The 27,288-nt window shown below is 51.1% G+C and overlaps 3 protein-coding genes across 3 annotated transcripts; 2 read left to right on the plus strand and 1 right to left on the minus strand.

The window, feature by feature from the left end:
* Positions 1-4,348: 4,348 nt before the first annotated feature.
* Tmem225 (transmembrane protein 225) lies at positions 4,349-11,899 on the minus strand. The gene is made up of 5 exons (XM_013009516.1): positions 11,885-11,899; positions 6,305-6,467; positions 5,647-5,796; positions 5,272-5,406; positions 4,349-4,581 (listed from the first exon to the last, which is right to left on the minus strand). Exons 1-5 carry the CDS (start codon positions 11,897-11,899, stop codon positions 4,349-4,351), a joined length of 696 nt encoding a protein of 231 aa, XP_012864970.1.
* Positions 11,900-13,778: 1,879 nt separating this feature from the next.
* LOC105980635 (olfactory receptor 8D4) lies at positions 13,779-14,732 on the plus strand. The gene has a single exon (XM_013009518.1). It carries the CDS (start codon positions 13,779-13,781, stop codon positions 14,730-14,732), a length of 954 nt encoding a protein of 317 aa, XP_012864972.1.
* A 5,743-nt stretch (positions 14,733-20,475) lies between these two features.
* Positions 20,476-21,420, plus strand: LOC105980636 (olfactory receptor 4D5). Its single transcript, XM_013009519.1, has one exon. The coding sequence runs from the start codon at positions 20,476-20,478 to the stop codon at positions 21,418-21,420; it is 945 nt and encodes a 314-aa protein (XP_012864973.1).
* Positions 21,421-27,288: the final 5,868 nt, after the last annotated feature.

Raw genomic sequence — 27,288 nt, forward strand, 5'->3', positions numbered from 1 at the left:
CATTGGAGCTAAGAGTCTCATGGACTTTCCCACCTGGGCTGGCCTCGAATCCGACCCTCAGAACGCAGCCTTTTGAGTAGCTGGGTTATTTTTACTTTGTCACTGGCTTTGTGCATGGTGTACACCCTATTGGAAGTGTTTTTGTTTTGTTTTGTTTTTAATTTTAAACCGTGTATTTCTCTCCAACTTGCAGTCCACTACTTGAAGATTCTTCTCTCTTCACACCTTTCCCAGCTGACCTCTGTATGTTTGCCCCCATTACTGATTAAATAGTTATTAAAGATATTGCAGCCAAGCCTCTGCCTGCAGTCCAGGACAAACACAGGCTGCCAAAACGGTCCCTAAAAGCGACCACTGTTTACTTCAATAAACATCTGCTCTGCAGAACTTAAGCCTCCTGTCCCCTCAACAGTTTCCAACCCGCCCACCCAGGGCAAGCTCAAGGTCCAACAGAAGAAATCTCTTTGGTAGGGCCTAGAAGGTTCTTTCCTTTTTTTTTTTTTTTTGGTCTGGTCATGGGGCCTGAACGCGGCCTGGGTGCTGTCCCTCAGCTCTTTACCACTTGAGCCACAGCGCCACTTCCGGCTTTTTTCTTTTTTTGCTTATGTGGTGCTGAGGAATCGAACCCAGGGCCTCAGGCATGCAAGGCAAGCACTCTACCACTGAGCCACCTTCCCAGCCCATCCCTGACTTTTTTTTAAAAGCTAGTGCTCTACTACTTGAGCCCCAGCTCTACTCTGGCTTTTTCCTGGTTGATTGGAGATAAGTATCTATTTGAATTCTAACAACTTTCATAACTCTTCACCTCTATCCACCTTGAGGGGTTATGGGAAGGTAGAAAAAGAAATCTAGAGCTTTCCAATACACCTGGATGGCTTCAATGGATCTCTGTTACCTGGCTGTCTAAGATTCACTGGACCACTGTGGCAAGTTCATTTTCTAACTCCTTAAGCCTTTGTGAACAAGACCCAGTCCCACCCACTTCCAGGTGAAAATTCCCCAGAGAGCTGCTGCTCCTCACCGCCTCACAGGTCCCCACCAACGCAGATACTTGGGAGAGTTTTGTTTTCTTTGGTAGCTATTCACACCAGCTTTGGCCCCAGCGCTTTAGAGTTTCATCTTGTGCTTGTACAACGTGATCCGTGTTCTCCGCACCGCGTCTCCCCCGTCAGCCTGAAGCGGCCGGGAGTCGCCTACGCCACGAGAATGCTGCAGAGCAAACCCCAGTTCCTTCCTACACAAAAAGCGTGGCACAGAATCTTGGGCACCCTGTCACCGGCGGGAAAGATCTAGCCATTCATGGCGCCGTGGCCAACAGGCTCGCCCTGGGATTTATTTTCAGGCTAAAGTTTGCAAAGCACTATTTTAGCTTCAGATGAAGCTTGATCTCACCAACAACACAGCCAGTACTTGTCACTGATTGAGACAATTGAGAAAACAGAAACATATTGGCTTGCTGCTTAAAGCTCTGTTCTAAAACACGCACTGGTGGCTCACGCCTGTCATCCTAGCTACTCTGAGATCTGAGGCTCTTGGTTCAAAGCCAGGTGGGGCAGGAAAGGCCGAGACTCTTATCTCTAATTAAACTGGAAGTAGAGCTGTGGCTCAAAGTGGTAGAGCGCTAGCTTTCGGCAAAAGAGCTCTAGGACGGCGCCCAGGGCTCTAAGCTCAAGCCCCATGACTGACCCCCCCCCCCAAAAAAAAGCTCTGTTCTAGTTTGTGGAACACAATCAAAGCTCAGCGAAACTGATTCTCTCTCACTCAAGCTCCAGCCTGCTGCCCAGCTGCCCATTTCCAGAATTCCCAGGATTTCCCTCTGGTCGGGCTTTGACGTTTCTATTCTGCATTCATTGGCCTTCAGGGCCAGCGACCCTTGAGCTGCGCTTGCTTCTGTCAGTCTCTGACGGGTCCGTGCGTCCGGCCGTGGGCTCTTCCCGCCAGTGCCGGTCCTGGCCCGGCGTGTTTGCAGAGTTCCAGCACGTGGAGCAGAGCGTGTGCTGTCAGGCACTGCAGGAGCCCACGAGCCGCGTGACTCCAGCCCTCACCACAGGATTACGCCACCTGGGTCTGCTTGAGAACCTCAGCCCCCCAAGGAGATGCGTTCTTTCTATGTGGCCGTTGGATAGAAGTCATTGCTGTTTATGTTCCTTAGCGGTGCAGGACAAGTGTCTCTTGCTGTTCTGTTGCACAGCCGTGACTCCCCGTCCTGTTCCGTTGGAAACCTTGGAATCTGGCAGCGTGGCTCGCTGCTGATTTCCACCTCTTGTGCACACAGGCTTCCTTTCCAGCATCAGGTCTTGGTCCTCCCCGTTTGGCTCAGGTAGCTACCCGGCTCTCGCTCTCGTCTCCTGTACGTCTTTAGCATCATCTCCACAGAGGAGGCTTCCCTAACAACCTTATTTAACCCTAAAACTCATCCTGCGCACCCTCTCGTCGTTTACAACCATGACCAATGCCGCACGATGGCCAATGCCAACGCTGCCCTCCGGCTGCAGGAGGCTCCTGCCCGGGATGACTATCAATGATAACTCTAGCTCCAGTCTCTTCCCAAGCTCCAAATTATGACCCAGCGGACTACTTACAATCATGCATCTCACAGGGACCTCCAGTTCATTTAGTCCACCACTAACTCAGCCCTCTTGAGTTTCTTTGCTTATCAATATTCTCCTTTTCTCAAGTACAGAGGGAGACATGACGCCTGTGGAGCGGCATCTCTTTGTGCCTCAGTATCTGCTGACCACACTTTTACTTCATCTGATGAAGAGGGGCAAACCTTGGCGTCTTTGTTGTGGGAGAGTCCACACGACACAGTACAGCCAACAGAAAGTCTTTAATACCAGCAGTTGGGCACCCACAAGTGCAGTCCCGGGGCCCCTTTTGGGGCTGCTTTTAAGCAAAAATGTACATCCTTGTTTGCTCAATGGTGGAAAGTCCCTAACTGTTCTTTCCTGCAGGTGCAAACCAAGCCGCAGCGACGGAAGGTGTGGAGCGAGGGCAGCCGAGCCCGATTCTGTGATTGTCTCTGTTACCTAGAAACGCAAACACCACAGTGGCTGCATATACCTTTAAATGTCAAGCCATCAGGCACTAGCCCCAGGAGTGGGTACAGCCCCACCACCTCTTGAAATATTCAAGAATGCCTAACAGGAAGCAGAAAGCTCTAACATTTCTAATATTTTCTTCTCTCTTCTTTCATTCAGAGGTGGAGACTGTGGGGCTCAGGTAAGTTGTAAACAGACAACCCAGGGGCCTAATCAGAATTCCAATTGGCGGCCTGTGAATCACTGTGGGCGGCATTTCCTGGTTTTAAACCAGAACCACAAGGTAACACCTGCGGAGCCCCACTCCTGTCCCAGGGCCCCTGGTAAATGCCGGGCCCAGGAGGGCAGAGAGGGTCAGGCGAGCCCCTCGGCAGGCCGCGTGTCCACACCGGCCATGTGTAGAAGACGGGCGATGTTGCAGAAAAGAGGGTTACAGTGATCTCTGCTGTAGTGTTTATATAATTTATTTGTTTATATAGCTTCCTGTAATGTACCAGTACAGACAGGAAGACTCCCACCCAGCACCCAGCGCAGGCGGGAGCAGGTTCGGCTGCTCATGATGATGTTGGAGGGCAGGGGTTGCAGGGGCCCAGGTGGAGGTCAAAGGTCATGATAGCCAAGAGGATAAACTCCACTGTCCCCAAGAGGAAGCGGCTGTGTGGGGGATGCATGCTGCGAAGGAGGCAACTTTGGAGCAACAACAGAGGCGCATGCTGGGTCCAGAAGGCACGGACGGAGGAAAGACAATGGGACGAAAGACAATGGGACGGAGGAAAGACAATGGGACACCTGCGCATCTCAGGGTGGCCACGTTAGTGCGTGCGTAGGTTTGCTTTAGATGTTATGACCGTCCACAAGTGTCCACTGGGTTGCCTTGTGTTCACTTCCACATGCTCACAATATTGCACCATAAAATAAAAAAGTATTCTCTACCATCATAAATCTCTGTGAAGGAGTGAGTTCGCGGTACAGCAAGTACGATTTACAGAATGTTTATTAATAGCGTGTTGCTGAAGAAACTATTGGTTTAGCCAGGATTTTATTTTTTTATAAGCCATCTCCCAAATCTTCCTTTGTAGACTCCCAACCACTCATCGCCATTCACATAATGCCAAACACAGGATGGCTTGGAGATCTGCACAGTACACACACCACACACCACACACACACGCACACACACGCACACACACACACACACACGCACGCACACACACACACGCACACGCACACACACACACGCACGCACAGCGCTGTTCCCCTTCTGTTGGCATGGGCTGAAAGATGCAATCAACTCCCCAGACCCCGGATCACACGGCCCAGGACACGTGGCGCTCCTGGGCGCTCTGTCTGTGGGGCACGTCCTCCTCCTTGGGGTTGGTGCTGGTGGAGTGCACCCGGACAATGCTCCGGGGCACGGCCGTGTACGCGGAGATGACCTCGATGGAGCTCCTGTCCAGGGGAAGGTCCTCACTGGACTCACGGGGCCGCAGGCAGCTGCAGTCTTGGAGGGACGGCTTGCACTGGAGGACGGAGAGGATGCCTGGGAAACGCACGGAAACCATGGCGCTGGCGACCAGCAAGGACCCCGCCCGAGCTGCGTGCCCCCCCAACCACCAAGGACCCCGCCCGAGCCGCGGTGCCCCCCACCCCCACCCACTAACCACCAAGGACCCCACCCAAGCCGCGCCAGCCCCCTCCCCCCAACCACCAAGGACCCAGCCCAAGTCACGCCCCTCGCCCCCAACCACCAAGGTGTTGTGGGGGCTGTTGCTTTGGTGCAGGAGACTGGGCTGAGTGAGCGGGTTATTCTTGGAGGACAGGCTGCGTCTGGCTTGGGAAGGGCGTCAGAGGCAGGCAGGCTGAGGCTGCAGCCAGGCCTGACTTCTGGCTCTCTCCTTACAGACACTGTCCTTCCAGGTTGGACCCAGGGCCTGGGCAGCTTTTTCACTCAAGGTTAGCACTGGAGTCACGGCACCGTGTATTTCTGGTGGCTGATTGGCGTCTCAGAGCCTTCCTGTCTGAGCTGAGCTGGCTTCAGAACCCCCTCTCCCCCCCCCCAGACTCCCCCCCAGACTCCCCCCCAGGATCTCAGCCACCAGTGCAGCATAATACTGCACTTTTTAAAGTCACCGTGCCACTTTTCTTCCACGGACACACCCCACCTTCCATCCTGTTCTCTGTCCTGGGGAACTTGGTTCTCAGCGCTCTCCAAGCGCCCTGGGACACTCACCGCAGGTAAGGAAGAGGATGACGGTGAAGCAGGCCGAGATGAAGACCCAGGTGGGCTTGAAGCTGGAGAAGTACACGGACTGGCCCTGCTTCAGCTTCAGGTAGTATCTCACCAGGGCATAGAGCAGAAGGAAGCCTGGTGTCCAGAGCAGAAGGACAGAATCCCTCCTCAGCAACTTTGGTTTCTGGACTCAAGTTTTCACCCAAGCAAACCTGACTTCCCAGCCTTGCCCACCGCCCGTCTCGCTTGAGGCCCGGACCCGCCTCAGAAGCTGGGTGTACACCCGAATGGAGTGCTGAGAAGGCCGGACGGCCGGACGGCCGCAGCCTGGGGCTCAGAGCCCGCACGCCGCCCCGAGGGGCACCCGGAAGTTACCTGTGAAGAAACTGAGGAAGGCAATGGTGAGGTGGATGCATCTGTTCTGAGGAAGCATGGCGGTGAACTGCAGACCCATGACCAAGTTAATGTGGAAGGACAGGCCGAGGACCACCATGAGCATCACCCTGACCGCCTCCAGGCCGGCTGCTGGAAAGCAGAAGCTGTACTGAGAGAATGACAGCTATTTCTTCCACCCTGGGCAAAGACGGGGACGGGGTGAGCGTTTGGTGAAATAATCGAGAGAGAAGGGTGGGAAGAAGAGGGAATGAGGGAATTAGAAGAGGTTGCTCTTGGTCTTCGGGTCCTTATAAACCTGGTCTCCTCTCCTTTTCTGAGAATTCAGTACTATTCAATAATCTCTTCCATCTCGTCTGTTTCTCTTCTTGCCACTCCCCCTCACCCCTCCTCTCTCATTCTCGTTGTGTTCATCACCCTGCCAAGGCTTCTCCATGTCCAGTGACTAAGACTAAATGCTTCCCATCATTCTCCCCGGCATGCCAACGGTGAGACTTAGGAGTCTGAATTGCCGCGTTGGTCGTGGAGGTGGGCACATGGCTGCCCGAGGAGGCGGCCCCAGGAGTTTTGGGGGTGAGGGAGGTCCAGGGGAGATGGAGCCCTCCGCTCCACCCAGCCCTGTACACAGAAGAGTCCTGACCTGGCCAAATGGCAGTGCAACACATCATCCAGGGACTGTGGCTAATCTTGTTCTTTTTTATTTTGGGAAGCAACTCAACCCATTCCTCCATGATGAGGCTGATCACCAGCAAGGTTAAGGCCCAGGAGGAGAAGAGGATGTTGATGGTCTGGATATTCCTGTTCTTTAGGACCATCGCGAGAGGGGGTGTCTAGCTGAGGCCACCACCAACACTTCATATGTCTCTTCTTTGGTTTGACTGCTCGCAGGAAGAGGGGGAAACTCTGGGCTTTAGAGACTGCGGAAGCATGGGTAGTGGCGGAAGCTGAAGTTGGGTATGGAATGGAAGCGCCCCTCACACCACTCCTTTATTGAGAGAGGCCTGTCGTCAGGGCTACGAACCGCCTCGGAATCGCCTACTGCTTTGACCTTCGACCCTGGGGCCTGGGCAGGGGAAGGACCAAGGTGCTCAGGGATCCTGAGAGAACCAATCAGATGCTGAGAAGGGTCAGAGGTCACAGATGGAGAGAGTTACCAGATATAGGGAAGCAGAGGCCTTGAAGACACAAGCTCCATTACAGAGGTCCTGTTTGCGTTGTTAGAATGGCTGGACTGGGGTTGGCTGATAGTTGGTGGGGTCCTCAGATACTCCAAGATCATCACGAGGAAGACTCATGGAGCCAGAACTGCAGAAGGAAACACCGAATAAACATGGGTGCTCACAGTAAAGAACTTTCTAGGCAGACCGGGAAAAAGAAGGGCCTTGAAGACTGGAGAATACACTCAATGCGCTGCCTGCTTGTGGAGTGTTATTGTCAGGACTGACGCTCATCTCTTGCCAGAGTTGCCTTCATAGTTTGCAGAGAAGTTGTTGGGTGTTTTTTGGGTTCCATGGTGTCATGGCACACAGCAGGGTCCCTGGAACACAGGGAGCACACAGTAGGTACACACGGAGCACACAGTAGGTACACACAATAGGTTCAGAGCAATACCCAGGCAACCATCTCCGAAACGCCTCTCTCGCCCGTTTCCCTGATTCCCGAATGGGTTCTTTCATTGCCTTCCCCACGCCACGCAGCCTCTCCGACCTCTTCCACACCTTTTATCACCGTTGTGTTTTCTTGATCTTTCCCATTTCTTTAAACACATAGGATATTTAATCTCAAGGCTTTATAGTTAAGAAAACGGACTCGAGATCCTGGGATTAAATCCTGCCTCTACTCACTCATCGAAGGAGAGGCTTTAAGCGATGATAACGCTTACTCAGGCAGAGATCTGTCCGAGGGCCCCGAGTGGGTGGTCGCCCTGGAAACCACGTCTGCAGTGTTCAAGGGAAGACGAACTGACCGGAAGTGGAGGTGAGTCGGTGCTGCACTGGAGGGAATCTGAGCCACGCCCCATGGTGTGCTGGGTCCCAGAATCTCCCAGAATCTTCCAGAATCTTCATGGATAGAGGCAAGAAAGCCAAGCTGTGACACTGGGCACCGTTTGGCCCTGAGTGCCGTGTATATGTGGAGGTTTCTCTTCTGACTCCAGTGTCTGAACTCTCAGCAACCACATGTGTCACAGTCAGGACCCTGGCCACGGTGGGAGAAGCTTCCAGGACTCCCATGTCGATCCCAGCTTACCACAAGCTCTGCCAGCTGCCTCGGAACCTGTTCTCTGTGCTTTGATCTCCGGCTCTCGGACCTCCTGACTGGACAGGGACATTTGCAGCTCAATCAATGATATTCTTCTGCATTGATTTTTGTTTGTTTGTTTGTTTGTCGTCTGGTCTGGGCCTGGGTGCTGTCTCTGAGCTCTTTCACTCAAGATAGTGCTCTACCACTTGAGCCACAGCGCCACTTCCAGTTGTCTGATGGTTAACTGGAGATAAGAGTCTCGTGGACTTTCCTGCCTGGGCTGGCTTTGAGCGTGGTCCTCACATCTCAGCCTCCTGAGTAGCTTGGATTACAGGCGTGAGCCACCAGCGCCTGACATGCATTGATGATTTTTATTTCTGTGCCATAGACCCTTAAGATGAAGGTCCTGGTTTGAAAGCTATATAGCTTCATTTGTTTATTTTATGGGTTATGGCAATAAAGATCCAAAGTTGGTGTAGCCAACTTAGTAGAAAAGTGTGACTGAGATACAAGTTGAAGACGAAATCAAGTTAGCAACTGAGAAAGACCAGAGAAATATCTCTACTGAAAAATACCAAGACATCTGAACAGTGACACACGATTAACGCTGTGACTTGTAAAGAATGAAGATGTCCACCAGGCACTAAGAGAGTTAACGGTTGTGCATTTTAGCAGCCTGCACGGCAGTTCAGCTCCTCCTGGATATCACTTTTTTGTCTCCATGCATGCCTGTTACTCATGGTTGCAAAAACCATTCACAGTACGTGCAGCCACCAGCATGCGCGGATAGAAATCATCTGCACCGCGTCCCCTGCACACTGTCTCCGTGCCCAGGGACTGCGTGCGCATTCTCCTGCTTTAGTGAGATTACTTTCCCACAGATTGAACTCATCAGCAAGTGGGGTGAGCCTGGGAGGGGGGTCCCCTGTCCCCATCAATCCCTTCTCATGTGACACCCAGTAAACACCGTTCACAGCAGCAAATACATGTGAAGTCTCTCCCTGCTTTGGTGCTGAGGCTTTTGCTCAAGGCTGGCGCTCTACCACTTGAGCCACGGTGCCACTTCCTGCTTTTTCTGTGTATGTGGGACTGAGGAATCGAGCCCGGGGCTTCATGCGTGCTAGGCAAGCGCTCTACCACTGAGCCACCTTCCCAGCCCAAGAACTGTAATTTTTATCTCTAACATCAACAAGGAAACCTTGACTTAGAGAGATTTGATGCCAGACCCAAATGCTGCACACAGATAATAAGTAGCAGGCGTGGGCCTAACAGCTCCGGAGGATGGAAAGCCTGTGCGTGCATTCTCTGTCTCTTTGTCCATTTGCTACATCCAGGCTTGGCCATCAGGTTGTTAAGGTCTTCAGGAGAGCTGCACAGTGGGCAGGCTGACACAGGATCACGTCACCTAAGCCCGGAGGGCTTCGTGGGGCTGGGTGGTGTGGAGTCCCCGGGCACTGTGTAGGTCGCTAAAGGGTTTACCCTCCCGCCGGCTTCTGGAGAAGTCGGAACTAATACTGTGGCGTTAATGATGGCAAGATTCGCTTGTGGATCATGGGACCCAGTCCCTTCTGAGACCATTGAAGCGTTCCCTAAATGCCACGCGCTCTGGGGACTGTGCGGAGAAGGGAGCCGCTGTTCTGCACGCCGGTGCCCGCCCCGCTGTGAGCCGGACCACGGCCCGCGGAGCAGGCCGGCCTGGGCCGGGAGGGCGCCGCCGCTGACCACTGGGATTTCCTGGGGCGGAACAGTTTGTCCCAGACTCTCACCAGACCCTGTTACCTTGTATAATGGCTAAATCAGATTGATTCAATGGATTCAAACATCGTTCCTTTATGCTCAAATCGTCCACAGCCTTCTCTTCTAACTGCAAAATGCGCGTTACATTACTGTTATTAGAACATTCTCCCTTACAGTAGCACCCAGAAATTCTTCTTCTATCTTCTCTTGGCATGCCTTCCCAGTCCTCTCCTCCCACTTTCCCCGGCTCTGGTGACAGCCGTTCTACCCATTGTATTTGGTGATACTGGGGACTGAACTCAAGGCTTCACACTCGCTAGGCAGAGACGCTACCTCTCCAGCCATACCTACAGACTGTTTGCGAATTATTTTTACTTACTTTTTTGCCAGTCCTGGGGCTGAACTGGATGCTGTCCCCGAGCCTCTCTGTGCTCAAGGCTAGTGCTTTACCACTTGAGCCACAGCACTGCATCTGGCTTTTTCTGAGTGATTCACTGGAGATAAGAGTCTCACAGACTTTTCTGCCTGGCCTGGCGTTGAACCTTGATTTTCAGATCTCAGCCTCCTGAGAAGCTAGGATTACAGGCGTGAGCATTGGCTCCTGGTACATTGACTATTTTTTGAGATAGGGTATTCTTTTGTGCCCAGGCCAACCTGGGCTATGATCCTCCACCTGAGCCTTCCTGTGCATGCTCCCCGTCCACTGGTTGAGACAGAGTCTTGCAAACATAGATAATTTCACTCCTCTTTTTGTACCACGTCCCCATCATGCGCAGGTGATTTTTTTTTTTTTGGGTCCGGTCGTGGGGCCTGAACTCTGGGCCTGGGCGCTGTCCCTCAGCTCTTCAGCTCAAGGCTAGTGCTCTACCACTTGAGTCACAGCGCCACTTCCGGCTTTTTTCTTTTTGCTTATGTGGTGCTGAAGAATCGAACCCAGGGCCTTGAGCATGCAAGGCAAGTGCTCTACCACTGAGCCACCTTCCCAGCCCCGCGCAGGTGATTTCTTTCCGTGAACCAGCTGTCTCGCCTTGGGATTGCCTTGCTGTGTCTTCAGGTGGTTCTTTCTCAGATGGACAAGAACACAACGCCCTGACCGAAACAGAACACGACGGGGCCGTGTGTGCGGCAGAAAGCATGCATTCCCCCCGAGGTCAGCCATGGGGCCTGCCAGGCCCTCGGAGCACAGGGGAAACGGTCCCTTATTTCAACAAGCTTCCAAACGCCAGCGAAGACCAGGCGTCCGTGGGCAGTCCCACAGGCACCTTCCCAAAGAGCGGATTGGGTGGAGAGCAGGTTTAACACCCACACAACATAAGTAAGAGCCGGGTTTCATTCGCCTTTGCTCTAACCCCAGAAATTTTGGTTTTAACCCAGTAGGTACTTCGTAGCTGAGGATGAGGTACTATGAAATAATCTCACAATTTTCCCCATGGATAGATTGAAATCCAGCTGTTTGCTTCTGAAAATTGGGGGATTTTTTTTTTAACAAAAGTATGTATGTTTACTTCCAGGGTACCAGGAATGGTTCATCTAAAGATGGCGGGGTCTACAAGATGTCCTGGAGAGCTCGCCCCAGGTCTGGGTTGGGGCTCAGGGATTCTTGCTACTATTGGTTTCCATGGTTACCAGGCACTAGAAACATTGAGTCTTTTCTCAAGGAGCCATTCCCAAAGTTCTTCATGCAAATCTTTATTTTCTATTTCTCAGTTCCTCTGCTTGTAACCTTAGCTACACTTGACTGTCCCTTTCAGATCTCCTCAAGTGACTTCTCTCCACTATTTAAGTCTCAGTTTTAAATGGGCCATTCCATAGAGGGAGTCTTTATAGCAACCAGCCCCGGCGCTGAGCTCAGACGGTGCAGCATTGTGCCCTGCCCCCTGCACTCCGCAGGTTCCAGGACACGTCGGCTCCCGTGTGAGGGACGTTCTGAAGGGCCTCACGCGGAGCGTCTTGCAGTGTGCCTAAGCGATGGTAGCAGTCTCAGGTGGCGGCCAGCCTGGGGACAGTGCCTACAGCGCAGTCTTACGTCAGACCTCAAGAGACGAAGACCCTCAGGGACTACTGGTTGTCTTCTTATTTCTAGGAATAAAAGACCCAGGTCCTTGTTACCTGCAGCTCTACAGAAACTTTTCAAGCAAGGCATATTTACATGTGTTAGGAGAAGAAGGTGGGTTTCAGAGTTATGATGCTTATCTTGTAGGAATATTACAATGGATTCTAAACTTCACTCCTCGGTGCCCACAGGAATCCTGCACATTTGCACCCCGCTGAGTCACCGGCACGGAAGGAACTGGCCGCCGTGCCTCCCCTGGACAGGTGTGTGTTCCATTACGGGCTGTTCACACTTATTCTCATTTACTTTGCACAGCAATGCCTTAACTGTTTATTACTCACTATTATTTACTTTTTTTTTTTTTTTTACAGACTGAAACACAAAACTCACAGCGTCTATCATGAGTTGACTGCTACACTGTAAGACTTAACTGGGGCTGGACAGAATCTCATGACTTACATGTAGTTCAGTGCTTTCCTGCCACCCATGTACCCCTGGGACAACTGAGATTTCATGTATATATATATTCACATTCTAAACTTTTGCTGTCTGAGCGTATAGCACTAGCTGTTGGGCCCGAGTGAGTCTTCAGAGTGTGGCTAGTTCAGCTGGAGCTGTGCTGTCAATATAAAATACAGCATGCGTGTCAGGACCTGCCTCTTCTGCAAAACATTGCAAAATACCTCATTATAATTCTTCTATTGTGTACATGTTGAAGTGGTATTTTGAATATAAATTAAATAAAACAATATTATTAAAATTAATTCCATCTGTTTTTAATTTTTAAATTAGGCTCATAGAACATTTTATGTTGTTTACTTTTGTTAACATGTATTGTCCCGAAGGGATTACATGATGATATTTCTGTGTGTGTGTGTGTGTGTGTGTGTAATTTTAAAAGTCTGTCGCAGTGTTTAAAAATAACCTGCTTTAAAAGGGCTAAAAATGCATTGGCTCTGAATCAAGGCTGAATCAATGTAGTAGAAAAGTTTGACTAACCAAAGTTTGGCCTTAGTCTAGTTGCATATTCTTTAGTATCTGGTTAAACAGACACAGCGTATTACTGCTCTATGCGTGTGTGAGCATATATGCACACGTGTGTGCATGTGTATGTGTGTAGGTGCTCATGGGCGTGTATGTACGTATGCACTGGGGCTTGAACTTAGGATCTCAGCTCTTGTTCAGCTTTTTTATTCAAGGCTGGTGTGCTACCATTTGAGCCACATCTCTACTTCCAGCTTTTTGTTGTTTAATAGGAGATAAGAGTCTCTCAGATTTGTCTGCCTTGGCTGGCTTCCTATGGAGATTCTCAGTTCTCAGCCTTCTGAGTAGCTAGGATATTACAGGTGCCGGCCCCTCACAGCGGCTACTAGTGCTCATTTTTATGTCTTAAGACAAGCTTTTTATAACATTTCTATCTAAAACACAACACAATGTGTTGTTACAAGCTATTTGACATACACAACACCTGTGGAATCTCTGAATTCACAGATAGTTAACAAAATGCTGGAATAGAAAGCTTGTGTAACTCCTACCCTTGATCCAGGAAGGCTTTTGCTGAGAGCATTTTCCAAGTCAGGCTTTGCGTGACTGGTCCTGAGAAAGAGGGTCAGGGGAGGAAACAAGCAAGAAGGAAGACGATTTCACATTGAGGGGAGAATAACCGAAAATGACCCCTCCAACTAGCGTGCAGGACTCTGGTTGAAATGCCGGGGCCGGCATTTTGTGCTTTGCCACGTGGCTGGGGCCGTGGGTCGGAGCAGCGAGGTCTGATGGGCATCTGCCACCCGGCTGCCCCGGACGTGGCGGTTGGAGGATCTCCATTCAAAGCCTTCTCTGGGCGAAGTGAGAATCTACCTAAAAAAGAAATCAACAAGGGCTCGGGGGGGAGGGAGGGTATGGGCATGGTGATAGACTACTGGTGGCGCTGGCTTGCCTAGCCAGCCCTAGGTCCTGAGTTCAAATCTCCAGTAACAATATTTTTCTGGCTGAAATGCCTGGTCCTGGGGAACTGGGGGCAAGCTGGAAGTCCACCCGTCTAACCCGACTCTTCCTTTCCGCTCCATAGATTTCGTGGGGGAGCATGGGTGTACACAATCACTCCGTGGTGACTGAGTTTCTCCTTTTGGGACTCACGGAGCAGCCCGAGCTCCAGCAGCCCCTCTTCTGCCTGTTCTTCGGGGTTTACGCCGTCACCGCGGTGGGAAACCTGGGCTTGATGGCCATTATCAAGTGCAGCCCTCAGCTCCACACGCCCATGTACTGCTTCCTCGGCGCCCTGTCCTTCATCGACCTCTGCTACTCCTCCGCCGTCACCCCGGGGATGCTGGCGGGGTTTCTAGGCAGGGGCAGGACGATCTCGTATTCGGGATGCATGGCTCAGCTCTTCTTCTTCTGCCTCTTTGTCATCTCCGAGTGCTACATGCTGGCGGCCATGGCCTACGATCGCTACGCGGCCATCTGCCACCCCCTGCGCTACGGCGCCATCATGTCCCCCCGCCTCTGCTTTCTGCTGGTGGCTGCCGTCTTCTCCGTGGGCCTCGTCGACGCGGCGATTCACGGAGGCTGTATCCTCAGGTTGTCTTTCTGCAGCTCAAACACCATTAGGCATTATTTCTGTGACATCGTCCCCCTGATAAAGCTCTCCTGCTCCAGCACGGCCGTGGACGAACTTCTGATCTTTGTCATCGGTGGGTTTAACATGGGAGCCACCAGCCTGACCATCGGCACATCCTACGCCTTGATCCTCGCCAGCATCCTGCGCATCCATTCCCAAGAGGGCAGGGCCAAAGCCTTCAGCACCTGCAGCTCCCACCTGACAGCCGTGCTTGTCTTCTACGGGTCTCTCATGTCTATGTACCTCAAGCCTGCGTCCAGCACCTCCGCCCTCCAGGAGAAGGTGGCCTCCGTCTTCTACACCACGGTGATCCCCATGCTCAACCCCCTCATCTACAGCCTGAGGAACAAGGACGTGAAAAAGGCCCTGGTGAAACTTACGCGGAGCCAGGTGTCTTCGTCACGGGTGGGCTCCGTGTGAGGATCCGTTAGCACAGCCGTGAGCACGCTGGCGGGCGGCTGATTTTTTATGGAGCCCAGCTACTATATTCGATTTAGGGATGTGTGTGTTCAGGTTGCTGAACAGACTCACACGCGAGATCCGTGTGCTCCGATGCAACACGTGCGGAAGCGTGGAGGGTAGCATGTATTCAAAATGTAATGTTTCATTTCACTGCTGCGATTCAACACTGATCCTTGGCACTTAGTTTCCTGAATCCCGGCCCCAAAGGAGTAAAGCCTAACTTTGGTGTGTGGCATAGTCATACGAGGAAAAGACAAGCACACACACATTGACTTTCTAAAGAACATTTCTCTTACGGAAACCTGTGTAAGAAATACGAGACAGTGTGAGGAGACCCCTTCAAAAATGTTTCTAATAAACGTGGAAGACAATTTTACACTGTGTAATGTTAAAGGACTTATTAAAGGGCAGTGTTCTGTTAAAGCAGAATTCTTCAGTGAAGACTCAGCACGAAGGAAAGCTGGTGTGGTCTCAGGGAGTGCATTTGATATCTGGAAATCCAAAGATAGGACTTAGGCCAGGGGCCCGTGGTTCACGCCTGCCATCCTCGCTACTGGGAGGCTGAGATCTGGGAATGGAGGGGATGGGTGGGGGTGGGGCAGGCAGGAGAGAGTGACGGAAGGGGCGACAGTGACCAAAATGCATTGTACTCATAAATGACACATGGCATTGTAACTCCCTCGTACAACTACTTAAAAATAACAAAAACACAGGGTGTTAAAAACCCAGGCAGAAAAGCTGAGAAGTGATTTAAAAGAAAAAATGCTTTCCTAACAACACAAGAACCCTCTAAACCTCCACCCCAGGCTGGGGTTGATCTCAAGGATCAAAGCAAGAAGGAAATGTGGCTAAGGAGGCATTGGAGGCCCCAGAACAGAGCCAGTCTGCAAAGACAAGGTATTTTTAAAATAGCATTTTGTTGTTATCTTTAAGGAGCTGTACAATTCCAAGTCAGGTTGTGAGTATAATGTGCAAAAGCAAATTAAAAAATTAACTTGTCTCCTCTCTTTCTTCCCCTTTCCTCCCCCATCCCCGGTCTGCCTTTCCTTTACCTCTTTCTCTCTTTTGCCTCTGTCTCTGTCTCTCTTCTTTCTCTCCCCTAAGGAAATTACTAAAACACTAGCTAACCATAAGCAAAAGAAACAATTTGCTTACTTCCAACAAATGATGAGGAATTTGCCCCACAGGCAAAAAGATATATTCACCCTCAATCAGAATTAAGGTATTTATTAAAGCCAACACATCAGAAAGCAGTTGAAGCTGATGTGCAGCTTGGTCGTTATCGGTGGCAAGAATGTGTTAAAATACCCACATTGGGGGAAGGTGGCTCAGTGGTAGAGCGCTTGCCTTGCACGCATGAGGCCCTGGGTTCGATTCCCCAGCACCACATAAGCAAAAAGCCGGAAGTGGCGCTGTGGCTCAAGTGGTAGAGTGCTAGCTAACCTTGAGCTGAAGAGCTGAGGGACAGCACCCAGGACCCAGAGTTCAGGCCCCATGACTGACAAAAAAAAAATCCAAATTGCATACATTTTCCTCAAAAATCTCTAAATAACAAGCACTCATCTTAGGCATGAGTATTTTATACAGCATATAATCCACTCAGTTTTATGCAAAAAACGCCATCAACTATTTAGATGACCTTTAAAATCTTTAACAAGAATAATGGTGTGAAGAAAATTAGTAAGAGGGGCTGGGAAGGTGGCTCAGTGGTAGAGCGCTTGCCTTGCATGCCTGAGGCCCTGGGTTCGATTCTCAGCACCACATAAGCAAAAAAGAAAAAAGCCGGAAGTGGCGCTGTGGCTCAAGTGGTAGAGCGCTAGCCTTGAGCTGAAGAGCTGAGGGACAGCCCACAGCCCAGAGTTCAGGCCCCACGACCGGACCCCCCCAAAAAAAAGAAAATTAGTATGAGTTGGGGAGGTAGTTCAGTGGTAAAGCACCTACTTAACACGCATGCCACCTGGGTTCAATTCCCTAGCACTAAAAAAGAAAAATCAGGGGCTGGGAAGGTGGCTCAGTGGTAGAGTGCTTGCCTTGAATGCATGAGGCCCTGGGTTTGATTCCTCGGCACCACATAAGCAGAAAAAGCCGGAAGTGGCACTGTGGCTCAAGTGGTAGAGTGCTAGCCTTGAGCTGAAGAGCTGAGGGACAGTGCCCAAGCCCAAGTTCAGGCCCCACGACCGGAAAGAAAAGAAAGAAAAATCAAATTGATGTGTTTTTGAACTAGCTGGCTGGTTGGACTTTTCTTTTTTCTTTTTAAAAAAAATTCTGCACTTAGACCTTTGATCTGTATAGTAGGTGGGTTAAAAAAAAAGATTGTGCCCAAAAGAAAGATAGGATAAAAGCAGTTGGGAGACAAATAATTAAAGCAGAACTATTCATCTTTTGCAGGAGGAGGCGGTGGTGTGGTCCCCAGGGAGAGTGGTTAATTTATTCCCCAGAGACGGCTTCCTTGGGTCACTGCCCTGGCCCGGGCAGAGTCCCTGGGGATGGGGGGGGGTAGGAGAGCCCCACGCTTGCCTGCCCACACCCCACATTTCCCTCCCTCTCTGTCAATAACCCTGTGAGCTTAAGCTCACCGATTCCAGTCCCGAAGCCCTCTCCAGGGCTTAACTATGTGACCAGAATTTACATCCGTAGGACAGCCATGGCGCTGCTGGGCGAGGACGGCTGCAGGTGAGTCCCCCGTTCCTGGGGCCAGCCACGCCCACAGCCATCTACACACGGTGTGTGCCGGCATCCTCCGGAGCTCACTGACCTTGAGGACCCCGTGTGTCCTTGAACCCCACTGAGCTCCCATTCTGAGTGGCTGTGGATGGCCCTTCCACCTCCGGGGAATAGAAGTGCCCGTCCACTGAAGTAGGGCACTCGGAGGAGAGATTTAAAGCTCCGTGTGGCTGAGGGCGACTCCTACGCTATAGATGGAGACTAACCGGCTCCTGAGATGCCACAGCTAGGAAACACTAAAGCCTAGGTTTCATTCTTGACTTCTCAGTGCAGAAACCCTATCTGACCCAGGGCCTGCTTCTCGGGAGCTGGAGCTGGGGCGTGACCGCCCTTTATCCACTCTCCTCCCACTGTCCTGTCTCTGGACCTATTTCTAGCCAGGCATCTTTATTTATTTATTTTTTTTGGGTCCGGTCGTAGGGCCTGAACTCTGGGCCTGGGTGCTGTCCCTCAGCTCTTCAGCTCAAGGCTAGTGCTCTACCACTTGAGCCACAGCGCCACTTCCGGCTTTTTTCTTTTTGCTTATGTGGTGCTGAGGAATCGAACCCAGGGCCTTAGGCATGCAAGGCAAGTGCTCTACCACTGAGCCACCTTCCCAGCCCCCCTTGCTGTTTCTTAACCTGCACTTTCCTTCAAAACCATCCCGTCTGCCCTGATTCTGACAAGAAACCTCAAGATTTAGCCAAAGTGTCACTACCTGGCATTCAGGCTCCAAGCTTTGCACTTGTGTCTGATCTCATGTCTGTTTAAGTTTTGAAACAGCAAGGTAGGCACTGGTGCCCACATTTTGCCCACCTCTTCCTCCTCCTTGAGATAAAGTCTGTGTTACTACCTAGCACAGGCTGGTGACTCTCCATATTCAGCTCTAGTATTCTTATGATGGTTAGTATTCTCTGCTTTATACCAAATATTTGGAGACTAACTGATCCTCTGATTGGAAGAAGTCACACACGTATGCACAGATTGCACTTAGAAATGTGTGTTGAAGGAGGGGGTGGGGGGGAGTGGGAGATGGGATGGGAAGGAGAAACAAAGGAGGAGGCAACCATGCTTGATAAGAAATGTACTCATTACCTTGCCCATGTAATTGTAACCCCTCTGTACAGTATTTTCACAATTAAAAAAAAAAAAGAAATGTGTGTTGAAGACAAAGCTCTCATGCCAATAGAAAATAGAAAGTCACACATTTCTAGGATTGAGACATAATGACTTTGGAGCTTTATTGAATCCAAGGAAAGTTTTAGCCATGATGAGTTCAAGACTAAGCTCTGTGCGTAGTCTAATCTGTCACAGTGAATTGCTGAAACCAGGCTAGAGCTGGAAGGACACTTGAGTGTGTGTGTGTGTGCATGTGCGTACGCATGCGTGTGTGTGCGTGTGTGTGTGTGCAGGCACATGCTCACGTGCACACACAGACACACTTTTCACATTTTGCCTTTTTTGGTATTTAAAGTATCTCAGTGAAGCAAATAGGTTTGCTGCTATCGTTTCCATTTTACATACAGGAAAACTACAGTGACAGAGCTCAGCTGACTGCTCCAGTGTTACAGACACTGCAGTGCGAAGCCAGCCTACGATCCAGCTCTGGCTACAGGAAGATTTTCTTGTATCCACGTTCTTATGAACTTTTATCTTTTGTCTTTTGGACAACAGCCATTCTGATGTGCAATTCTTTAATGATTAGTGGTGCTGGGCACTTTTTCATATGAATATGTTTGGCAATTTGTCTTCTTTTGAGAAATGCTTTTTCAGGTTCTTTGTTTTTAATCAGGTTTATTTTGTTGCTATTGATTTATTTGAGATTTTTAAAAAACATATTTTGGATCTGAATCTCTCATTAGGTGATGGTTTAAGGATATATCTGTGTCTAGGTTATTTTATTCAGAGAATGAGTAGTATGTTTCATCATATCTCTAGCTTCCGTATTCTGCAACTTTACTGAATTTCAGATTAAGCAAGTGCTCTACCTACTGAGCCACGCCCCAATTTCTTTCACTTTTAGTGTTTGATAGATAGGGTTTCATGGTTTTGCTCAGGTCAGACACAGACTCTGATCCCTCTGCTTTGGCCTAGGCATAGTTGGGACCACACTCAGCTTCTTTTTGTCTTTCCCTTCCAGATAGGGTCTTGTTGTGTTGTTCACGCTGCTCTCAACTGCTCTGCAGCTGAGCTGACCTTAAGTCGTGGGCCTCCCGCTATGGCCTCCACAGAGCCACGCCCAGCTTTCTTTCACATGTTTCCTTAACTAAATTTAGAGAAAACAGTAGTTTTTTCACTCATCATAAAACATAAGGGCAGGGCTGGAAGGTGGCTCAGTGGTAGAGTGTTCGCCTCGCATGCGTGAGGCCCTGGGTTTGATTCCTCAGCACCATGTAAACAGAAAAGGCCAGAAGTGGCGCTGTGGATCAAGTGGTAGAGCGCTAGCCTTGAGCTGAAGAGCTGAGGACAGAGCCCAGGCCCAGAGAGAGTTCAGGCCCCACAACCGACCATAACTAAATAAGTAAATAAACAAAATAAAACAAACTATAAGGACATTGTTTTCTAATTTGCTGTGGTATCCATGACTTTGCATCATTTTAAAGCTAAAACAAACAACAAGGAGAACACAAGTTCTGAGCTACCCAGAAGTGGGATAGGATGAAGGGCAGCTTGTGGCTTTGTTGTTTTATAAAGCAGATGATGATCAAGCACTGCAGGGAAAGTCTGCGTCCACAGGGATGTGCAGGGATCCACCAGGGTCTTCTGTGTTTGCTTACACCAGGCGCCGAGTCCGGTAGAGCCGGTGCCGGCCGGTGCCAGCCGCCTCGTGTGGTGAGGGAAGCAGCAGGTCTCCTTGGGAGCGGAGGGTTGAAGAGAGGACGGCGCTGCTCCTGATGCGTCCTGGCAGTGTGCAGCGCTCTTGGCACACACGTCCCTCCGTCCATCCGTCCATCCATCTGTCCGTCCGTGTTCCTCGGCGGGGCCACCCACCGGGCAGATGAACCCAGCCAACGATTCTCGGGTGACGGCGTTCGTCCTCCTGGGGCTGGCTCGGGGGCGGGAGCTCCGGCTCCTCCTCTTCCTGGTCTTCTCAGCCGTGTACCTCGTGACGGTGGCTGGCAACCTCCTGATCGTGGCGGTGGTGGCCGCCCAGCCCCGCCTGCACACCACCATGTACTTCCTCCTGGGCAACCTTTCCTTCCTGGACTTCTGCTACTCCACCGTCACCGCTCCGAGGATGCTGGTGGACCTGCTCGCGCACAACCCCACCATCTCTCTGGGCGCCTGCCTGACTCAGCTCTTCTTCTTCCACTTCATCGGCGGCATCAAGATCTTCCTGCTCACGGTCATGGCGTATGACCGCTACGTGGCCATTTCCCAGCCTCTGCGCTACGCCCTCCTCATGAACCGGACCGCCTGCGGGCTCCTGGTGGCGGCCTCCTGGCTGGGCGGCTTCGTCCATTCCATCGTCCAGGTGGGGCTCACTGTCCGCCTGCCCTTCTGCGGTCCCGACCGGCTGGACAACTTTTACTGCGACGTGCCCCAGCTCATCAAGCTCGCCTGCAGCGACACTTTCGTCTTAGAGCTCCTGATGGTGTCCAACAACGGGCTGGTCACGCTGCTGTGCTTCCTGCTGCTGCTGGGGTCCTACACGGCGCTGCTGCTCATGCTGCGCGGCCGGGCGCGGGCGGCCCGCCGCAAGGCCCTGGCCACCTGCGCCTCGCACGTCGCCGTGGTGACGCTCATCTTCGTGCCCTGCATCTACATCTACGCCAGGCCTTTCCGGACGTTCCCCATGGACAAGGCGGTCTCCGTGCTCTACACAGTGGTCACGCCCATGCTGAATCCCGCCATTTACACCCTGAGGAATAAGGACATGATCCTGGCCATGAAGAAGCTGTGGGGGAGGCAGGAGGGGCGCCCCGGCCACTCAGAACACTGAGCTCCAGACTGGAAGACGCAAAGCAAGGCTGCAGTGTGCAGACCTGTGTCAGAGGAGCCGCAGAGCGCAGAGTCCATGGGGCTCGGCGGGGGCGGGGGGTGGGGGGTGCTGTCCTGACCTCGCTTTGTGGACACAGAATACACTTGAGAAGTTTGGAATGTGTGTGTGCGTGTGTGCGTGCATGAGCATGCAGGAGCGTGCGTGTGCACATACATCAATATTGGCGCTTGAACTCGGGGCCTGGTGCTGTCTTAGGCTTTCACTCGATTACTTGAGCCACCTCCAGATTTTTTTATTTTTGTCAGTTGTGAGGCTTCAGGAGCTAGCCGCAAGCCCTAGCTTTACTTCTGGTTTTCTGGTGGTTAATTGGAGATAGTCTCATGGACTTTTCCTGGCTGGCTTCGAATCAGGATCCTCAGATCTCAGCCTTCTGAGTGGTTAGGATTATAGGTGTGAGCCACCTGGCTTCACTTCCAGTTTTTTGATGGCTCTAACTGGAGAAAAGAGTCTCTTGTGCAAGCTGGCTTCCAACTGCAATCCTCACATCTCAGCTTCCCAAATAGGAGTCTTTGTTCATAAGGGCCAAATGATGCTCTCCCTCTAACTTGATCTCCTGATTAGACCCCTCCCCCTCCCCCAGCACCACCGGCTCACCACTCGGACTCAGCCACCTCGCACGTCCCCTCCCCCTCCCCCAGCACCACCGGCTCACCACTCGGACTCAGCCACGCTGCACGTCCCCTCCCTACCCCCCGCTAGGCAGGATCCATCCTGCGTTCTACCCGGGAGCCCACAGGAATGCGGGCCCGCTTCTCTCCGGTGGCTGGACCTCACCCCTGCAGGGCACGTTCATTGGAGAAGCCTCAGCCTGGAGCAGGGAGGGGACTCCGGGCCTTGGCGATCTCCAGTTCACCCCCAGGGCCCCTGGAAGAGTCCCTGCTCACCATCCATCTACCCCGTCTCCCAGCCTCCATTTCCTTCTATCACTTCCCTGTTTCTTTGGGTAAAATACTATTTTTTTAAGGTGAAAATCTATGACCTAGTAAGTGACTCAGGCCTAGACCCTAATGTGTTAAGGTGACAATAAAGGGAAAATCATTTTATTTTCTTCTTAGCCAATAGCCAACCGTCCTCCTCCTCCTCCTCTTCCTCCCTCACCTCCTCCTCCTCTCCCCCTCCTTCTCCCTCTCCTCCTCCCTCTCCTCCTCCTCCTTCTCTCCTCCTCCTCCTCTCCTCCTCCTCCTCCCTCTCCTCCTCCCTCTCCTCCTCCTCCTCCCTCTCCTCCTCCCTCTCCTCCTCCTTCCCCTCCTCCTTCTTCTCCTCCCTCTCCTCCTCCCTCTCCTCCTCCCCCTCTCCTCCTCCTCCGCTTCCTCCTCCTCCTTGCTTCCCCTTCTCCTTTCTCTTCCTTTCCCCCTTCTTTCTCCTTCTTCTCATGAGGTCACTCTGTGACCCATGCTGGCTTCTCTCTTCTGTGCTGGGATTACTGGCATGGGACACCACAACTGTTCATGATTACCATCTTGATATAGACACTGAAAGACTCAGAAGACTCTACTCCTCCCCCAGTTCTCCTCTTTTTCTGTTTCTCCCTCCCCCTCTCCCTCAACTTCATGGTGAAACTTTTGCAGTAAGAAAGTTAATGGCCAAATGGTTTCAGGAGATGATTTGAAATACTTGGGTTTATTATTTATAAAAGGTTTCCCTTTGAACGACTAGATAGTTCTTACAGACCACACAATCAATACACCTGCACAGCAGGGCAGAAGTCTGGGAAGACCCACAGAGATGACTTGGAAATCTCAGGATTTTGCTCAAGATTCACGCAGATGTGAGGCGAGAGTTACACAGCCTGGCTTACAATAAAACTCAGGAAGCTGAAGAAACGAAGGAGACTTATCATCAGAAACAACACACTTCTAAGGCTTCTGGCCAGATGGTAGTGTGTTTAACTATCAAGGGAGAAGTCCAGGGCCATGTGATTTAATGGTGCAGAAAAACTGGTAGAACAGGGGCCAACAGAGAGGTGCAGATTTCTTATCCTTCCAATAAAATTACTTACCCTTTTATTCTGAAGTAAATCGGTGTAATTCAACTGACCCAATATAAAAGACAAAGGCTAACGTTGAGGCCAGTAAAGTGATATGGAAATAAGGCATTTAGATACACCAATTGGCATATGTGACTTAAAAGCCCACTAAATCCAGAGTGTCTTTTGGTCTTCAAATGGCTTGTCTAACACATGGAAAAAATGATTGGTCTTTCCTGTACTACAACAGAGCCCGCCTCTTACCCCTCAGCTATATATACTTAACATATACAATATGGAGACACATCTTTCTGCCTCTCTCCCTCCTTTATCTATCTATCTGGCCATATAATTTATCTACCTACCCTATCCATTTGTCTCTCACATCTTACTACTGAAATATAATGCTTGTGCTGGTGCTTGGTTTCAGAATCTACTAGAAAGGAGAGATCTGGATATAATATACAGTTCCCTTAGAAACTTACAAAAGTATAGCTTGCTAGAGCCCCCAAGACTTTCTTTAAAGTGAGGCTTCCAGAGTGAGATTTAAATGCTCCATAAACCACTTAAAATCCTAAGCTAAGCCATGTGTCTATGTTAGAAATTATTTGGAGGAAAGGTGTTATGGAGTTTATGAGGAGCTCAGAGATAGACATACCCTGAAGTGTTACAGGATTCAATCTTTTCATGTTTATCAACGAGGAAGGCCGCACACAGCTGTGCTGCGTTCACTCACCGGTGCCGAGGAGCCCGCAACAGAGCGGCGGGGCCGAGGAGCCCGCAACAGAGCGGCGGGGCCGAGGAGCCCGCAACAGAGCGGCGGGGCCGAGGAGCCCGCAACAGAGCGGCGGGGCCGGGCGCGGCGCCCTGCCCATCCCCACTTCCCCACGCGCGTCCACGGCCCAGCCCTTGCTACATCCCGAGCATCCTCGGCTCTCTATCCCTGCTTGCGGGTGGCTTGTGAGGGGAAGAGCAGAGGCTGGTTGCAGGTAGTCTGGGAACAATCACACCCATTATATTATGTTCCAGGAGATTCATGTGCAGTGTCAAATCGCCCAGCTCGCCGTAAGGCAGGCTGGACTATGATCACAGAGAAGGGAAGGATCGAGGAGGCTGCTGAACAGACGCGTCTGTGACCCGTCGGGGAGCAGATGACGAGGACGGGCTTCGTAGGACACCCCTGTGCCTCGGAGCCGTCGTCCGATGCAGGCGGAGGAGCACAGGAGCAGCTCCAGGTGAGGCCTGAGACGCGCCACCACTGCTGCTTTACTAACACAGTGACTCGTAGTCCTGCAGCTCTCTGGCTCCCCGGCTTTGTGTACAACACTATCAACTATTCTTTTAAGTAACTGTTAAATGATGCACTTACTAGAATTTTAAAAGAGATGCAAATATCGTGGTCTATTTATTTCTTATAAAAATACTTCAGATGTAAATGTTCTGCAACATCATGGCTAGCCTTTAAATGTGTGATTAAATTAATTCTCTGAGGAAGTGGCGCTGTGGCTCAAGTGGTAGAGCGCTAGCCTTGAGCCGAAGAGCTGAGGGACAGCGCCCAGGCCCAGGGTTCAACCCCACAACTGACCAAAAGAAAAAAAAATGAACATTTGGGGCTGGGAATGTGGCCTAGTGGTAGAGTGCTTGCCTAGCATGCATGAAGCCCTGGGTTCCATTCCTTAGTACTACATAAACAGAAAAAGCTGGAAGTGGTGCTGTGGCTCAAGTGGCAGAGTGCTATCCTTGAGCAAATGAAGCTCAGGGACAGTGCCCAGGCCCTGAGTTCCAGCCCTAGGACTGGCAAAAAAAAACCCAAAACAAACAAAAATTTCTCTGAAATTGTGCTGTTTGGGTTTGGACACTTTAGCGCTCAGATATAAAAGACCCCATTTATATAATTCTTGGCATGTAGAACTTATCTTTCCACAAAACTGGAGTGAGTAGTTTAAGGTTTTCCAAAAGTCAGAGGCTTAGTGTCTGAGTTGCTAATAAAAGAAAATGCTGGGCCCACTCTTGGGCACTCAAAACATGAAAAGCAAAGAAGAGACAACAAACTCAGCCCTCCCCACTTACACAGTGAGCCAGGATCAAAGAGCTGGGCCCTGCCACAGGACAGAGAGAGGAACGTGATCAGTATGGCCAGGTCGGGAGGAACAGATATGGGTTCAGTGACACTGATCTATCTTTAAGGGGCTAACTGGCCCTCTGACAGGCCAGGCTGGTGGTCTGATCTACTGTTATCCCAATCCTGGTTTTATTTACTTAATTTTTTGCCGGTTGTGGGGCCTGAACTCTGGGCCTGGGCACTGTCCCTCAGCTCTTCAGCTCAAGGCTAGCGCTCTACCACTTGAGCTACAGTACCACTTCTGGCTTTTTCTGTTTATGTGGTGCTGAGGAATCGAACCCAGGGCCTCATGCATGAAAGGCAAGCACTCTACCACTGAGCTACCTTCCCAGCCCCTTATTTATTTATTTTTAAAGATTGTTTATAGTAGTCACTTGCTTCATCCAACAATATGTACCCATTAATATCAGAATAATGCTATAAAACACTGCACTACATTTGCTGAAAACATTTTCCCCCCATGGGTTCTAGCATTCTCTTTGCCTTCTAAGAGGCATCGTTTTCCAGATCATAGCCGTCATGTACTGTGTCATCTTTCTTCTAAACCTGGCAGCTTCTGCCATCTAGAAGTCACTATATATTTATCTAGGAATTTGCCTAATGTATCTTCTCCTTGGTGTCTGATTGGCTGAATTCATGTACACCATGTCCACAGTCCAATAGACAATTCTAATCAGTATTGCCACTTTCTCAATTCTTCGTTTGCAGTGGCACCATCAGTTACACCAATTTGTCCACTTCTGTCACCTTTGAGAGAAATCCTGTGGAGAATTCTTCTGCAACGTCCCTTGCGTATCTTTATTTTTTGGAACTACTCAGTAGCCATTAGTTCATTAACAGCAACGCGTGATATTACGATTGCCTCAGCCGCTCGCTCCACCTCCGAGTCTCTCTCCCGTCCTTCCATGTCTCCCACCCTTCTTTGTCAGCCAGCTGGGTGGTCATTTCTGTGCCCAGGAGAAAAAGAAGTCTCCATTCTCTAAATCTCCATTCCTCCCGCAGCGACTGAGCCTCGCTCTCAGCCATGGCGGGTTTCCTGGCTGCACGAGTCTGAATCTGCATGCAGGGAGTGTGCACTGCACCTTTGGTGACCCAGTGAGAGTCTGTGGAGGGGTGGGGCGGCCCTGGAAGGAGGTGCGGCCCGCCGCGGTCGGCCCTTCCCCGGCGGCGCTGCTCCGATCTGGCCTGTGCCAGGGAGCCGGCAGCGGCGGGCACCTATCTTACGGATGTTTTTCTGGTCCCACCTCGGAGTCTGCAGGTGACACATTGCTACTCCAGGAGCCTCGGCGGGCAGCTCTGGGCTGGGGTGCACAGCGGGGGGAGGGGCTCCCACTAAATGGGACACGGGGTTGTCATCTACGCAATCTTCTGTTACATAAACACCTGTGGAGCACTTACACACGTGCCGGCCGCGTCTCCACGTTCACACGTGCACGTTCAGTATGGAATTTCACAGGCACACTGGAAATCAAATCATTTTGCAAAAATGCTAAAAGAATGTTAAAGCCAGAGGAGGGTTTGAGTAGCCGTGCACCCACCCCTCACCTGCCCCGCTCCTTCCCTTGTTCAGGCTGAAGGGACATGTGAGGCAGGTCACTGACCAAGTCATGGCGGGAGCCAGGCATTCCGAGGTCCTGGGGATGGTTGGCGGCTGCTCTCCTGGCAGGCGGGTGGAGTGGCGCCTCCCGTCGGGGAGGCAGGGAGGCTGCCCGGTGGAGGC

The sequence above is a fragment of the Dipodomys ordii genome, unplaced genomic scaffold (assembly GCF_000151885.1).
Source record: "Dipodomys ordii isolate 6190 unplaced genomic scaffold, Dord_2.0 Scaffold10, whole genome shotgun sequence".
Lineage (NCBI taxonomy): Eukaryota > Metazoa > Chordata > Mammalia > Rodentia > Heteromyidae > Dipodomys > Dipodomys ordii.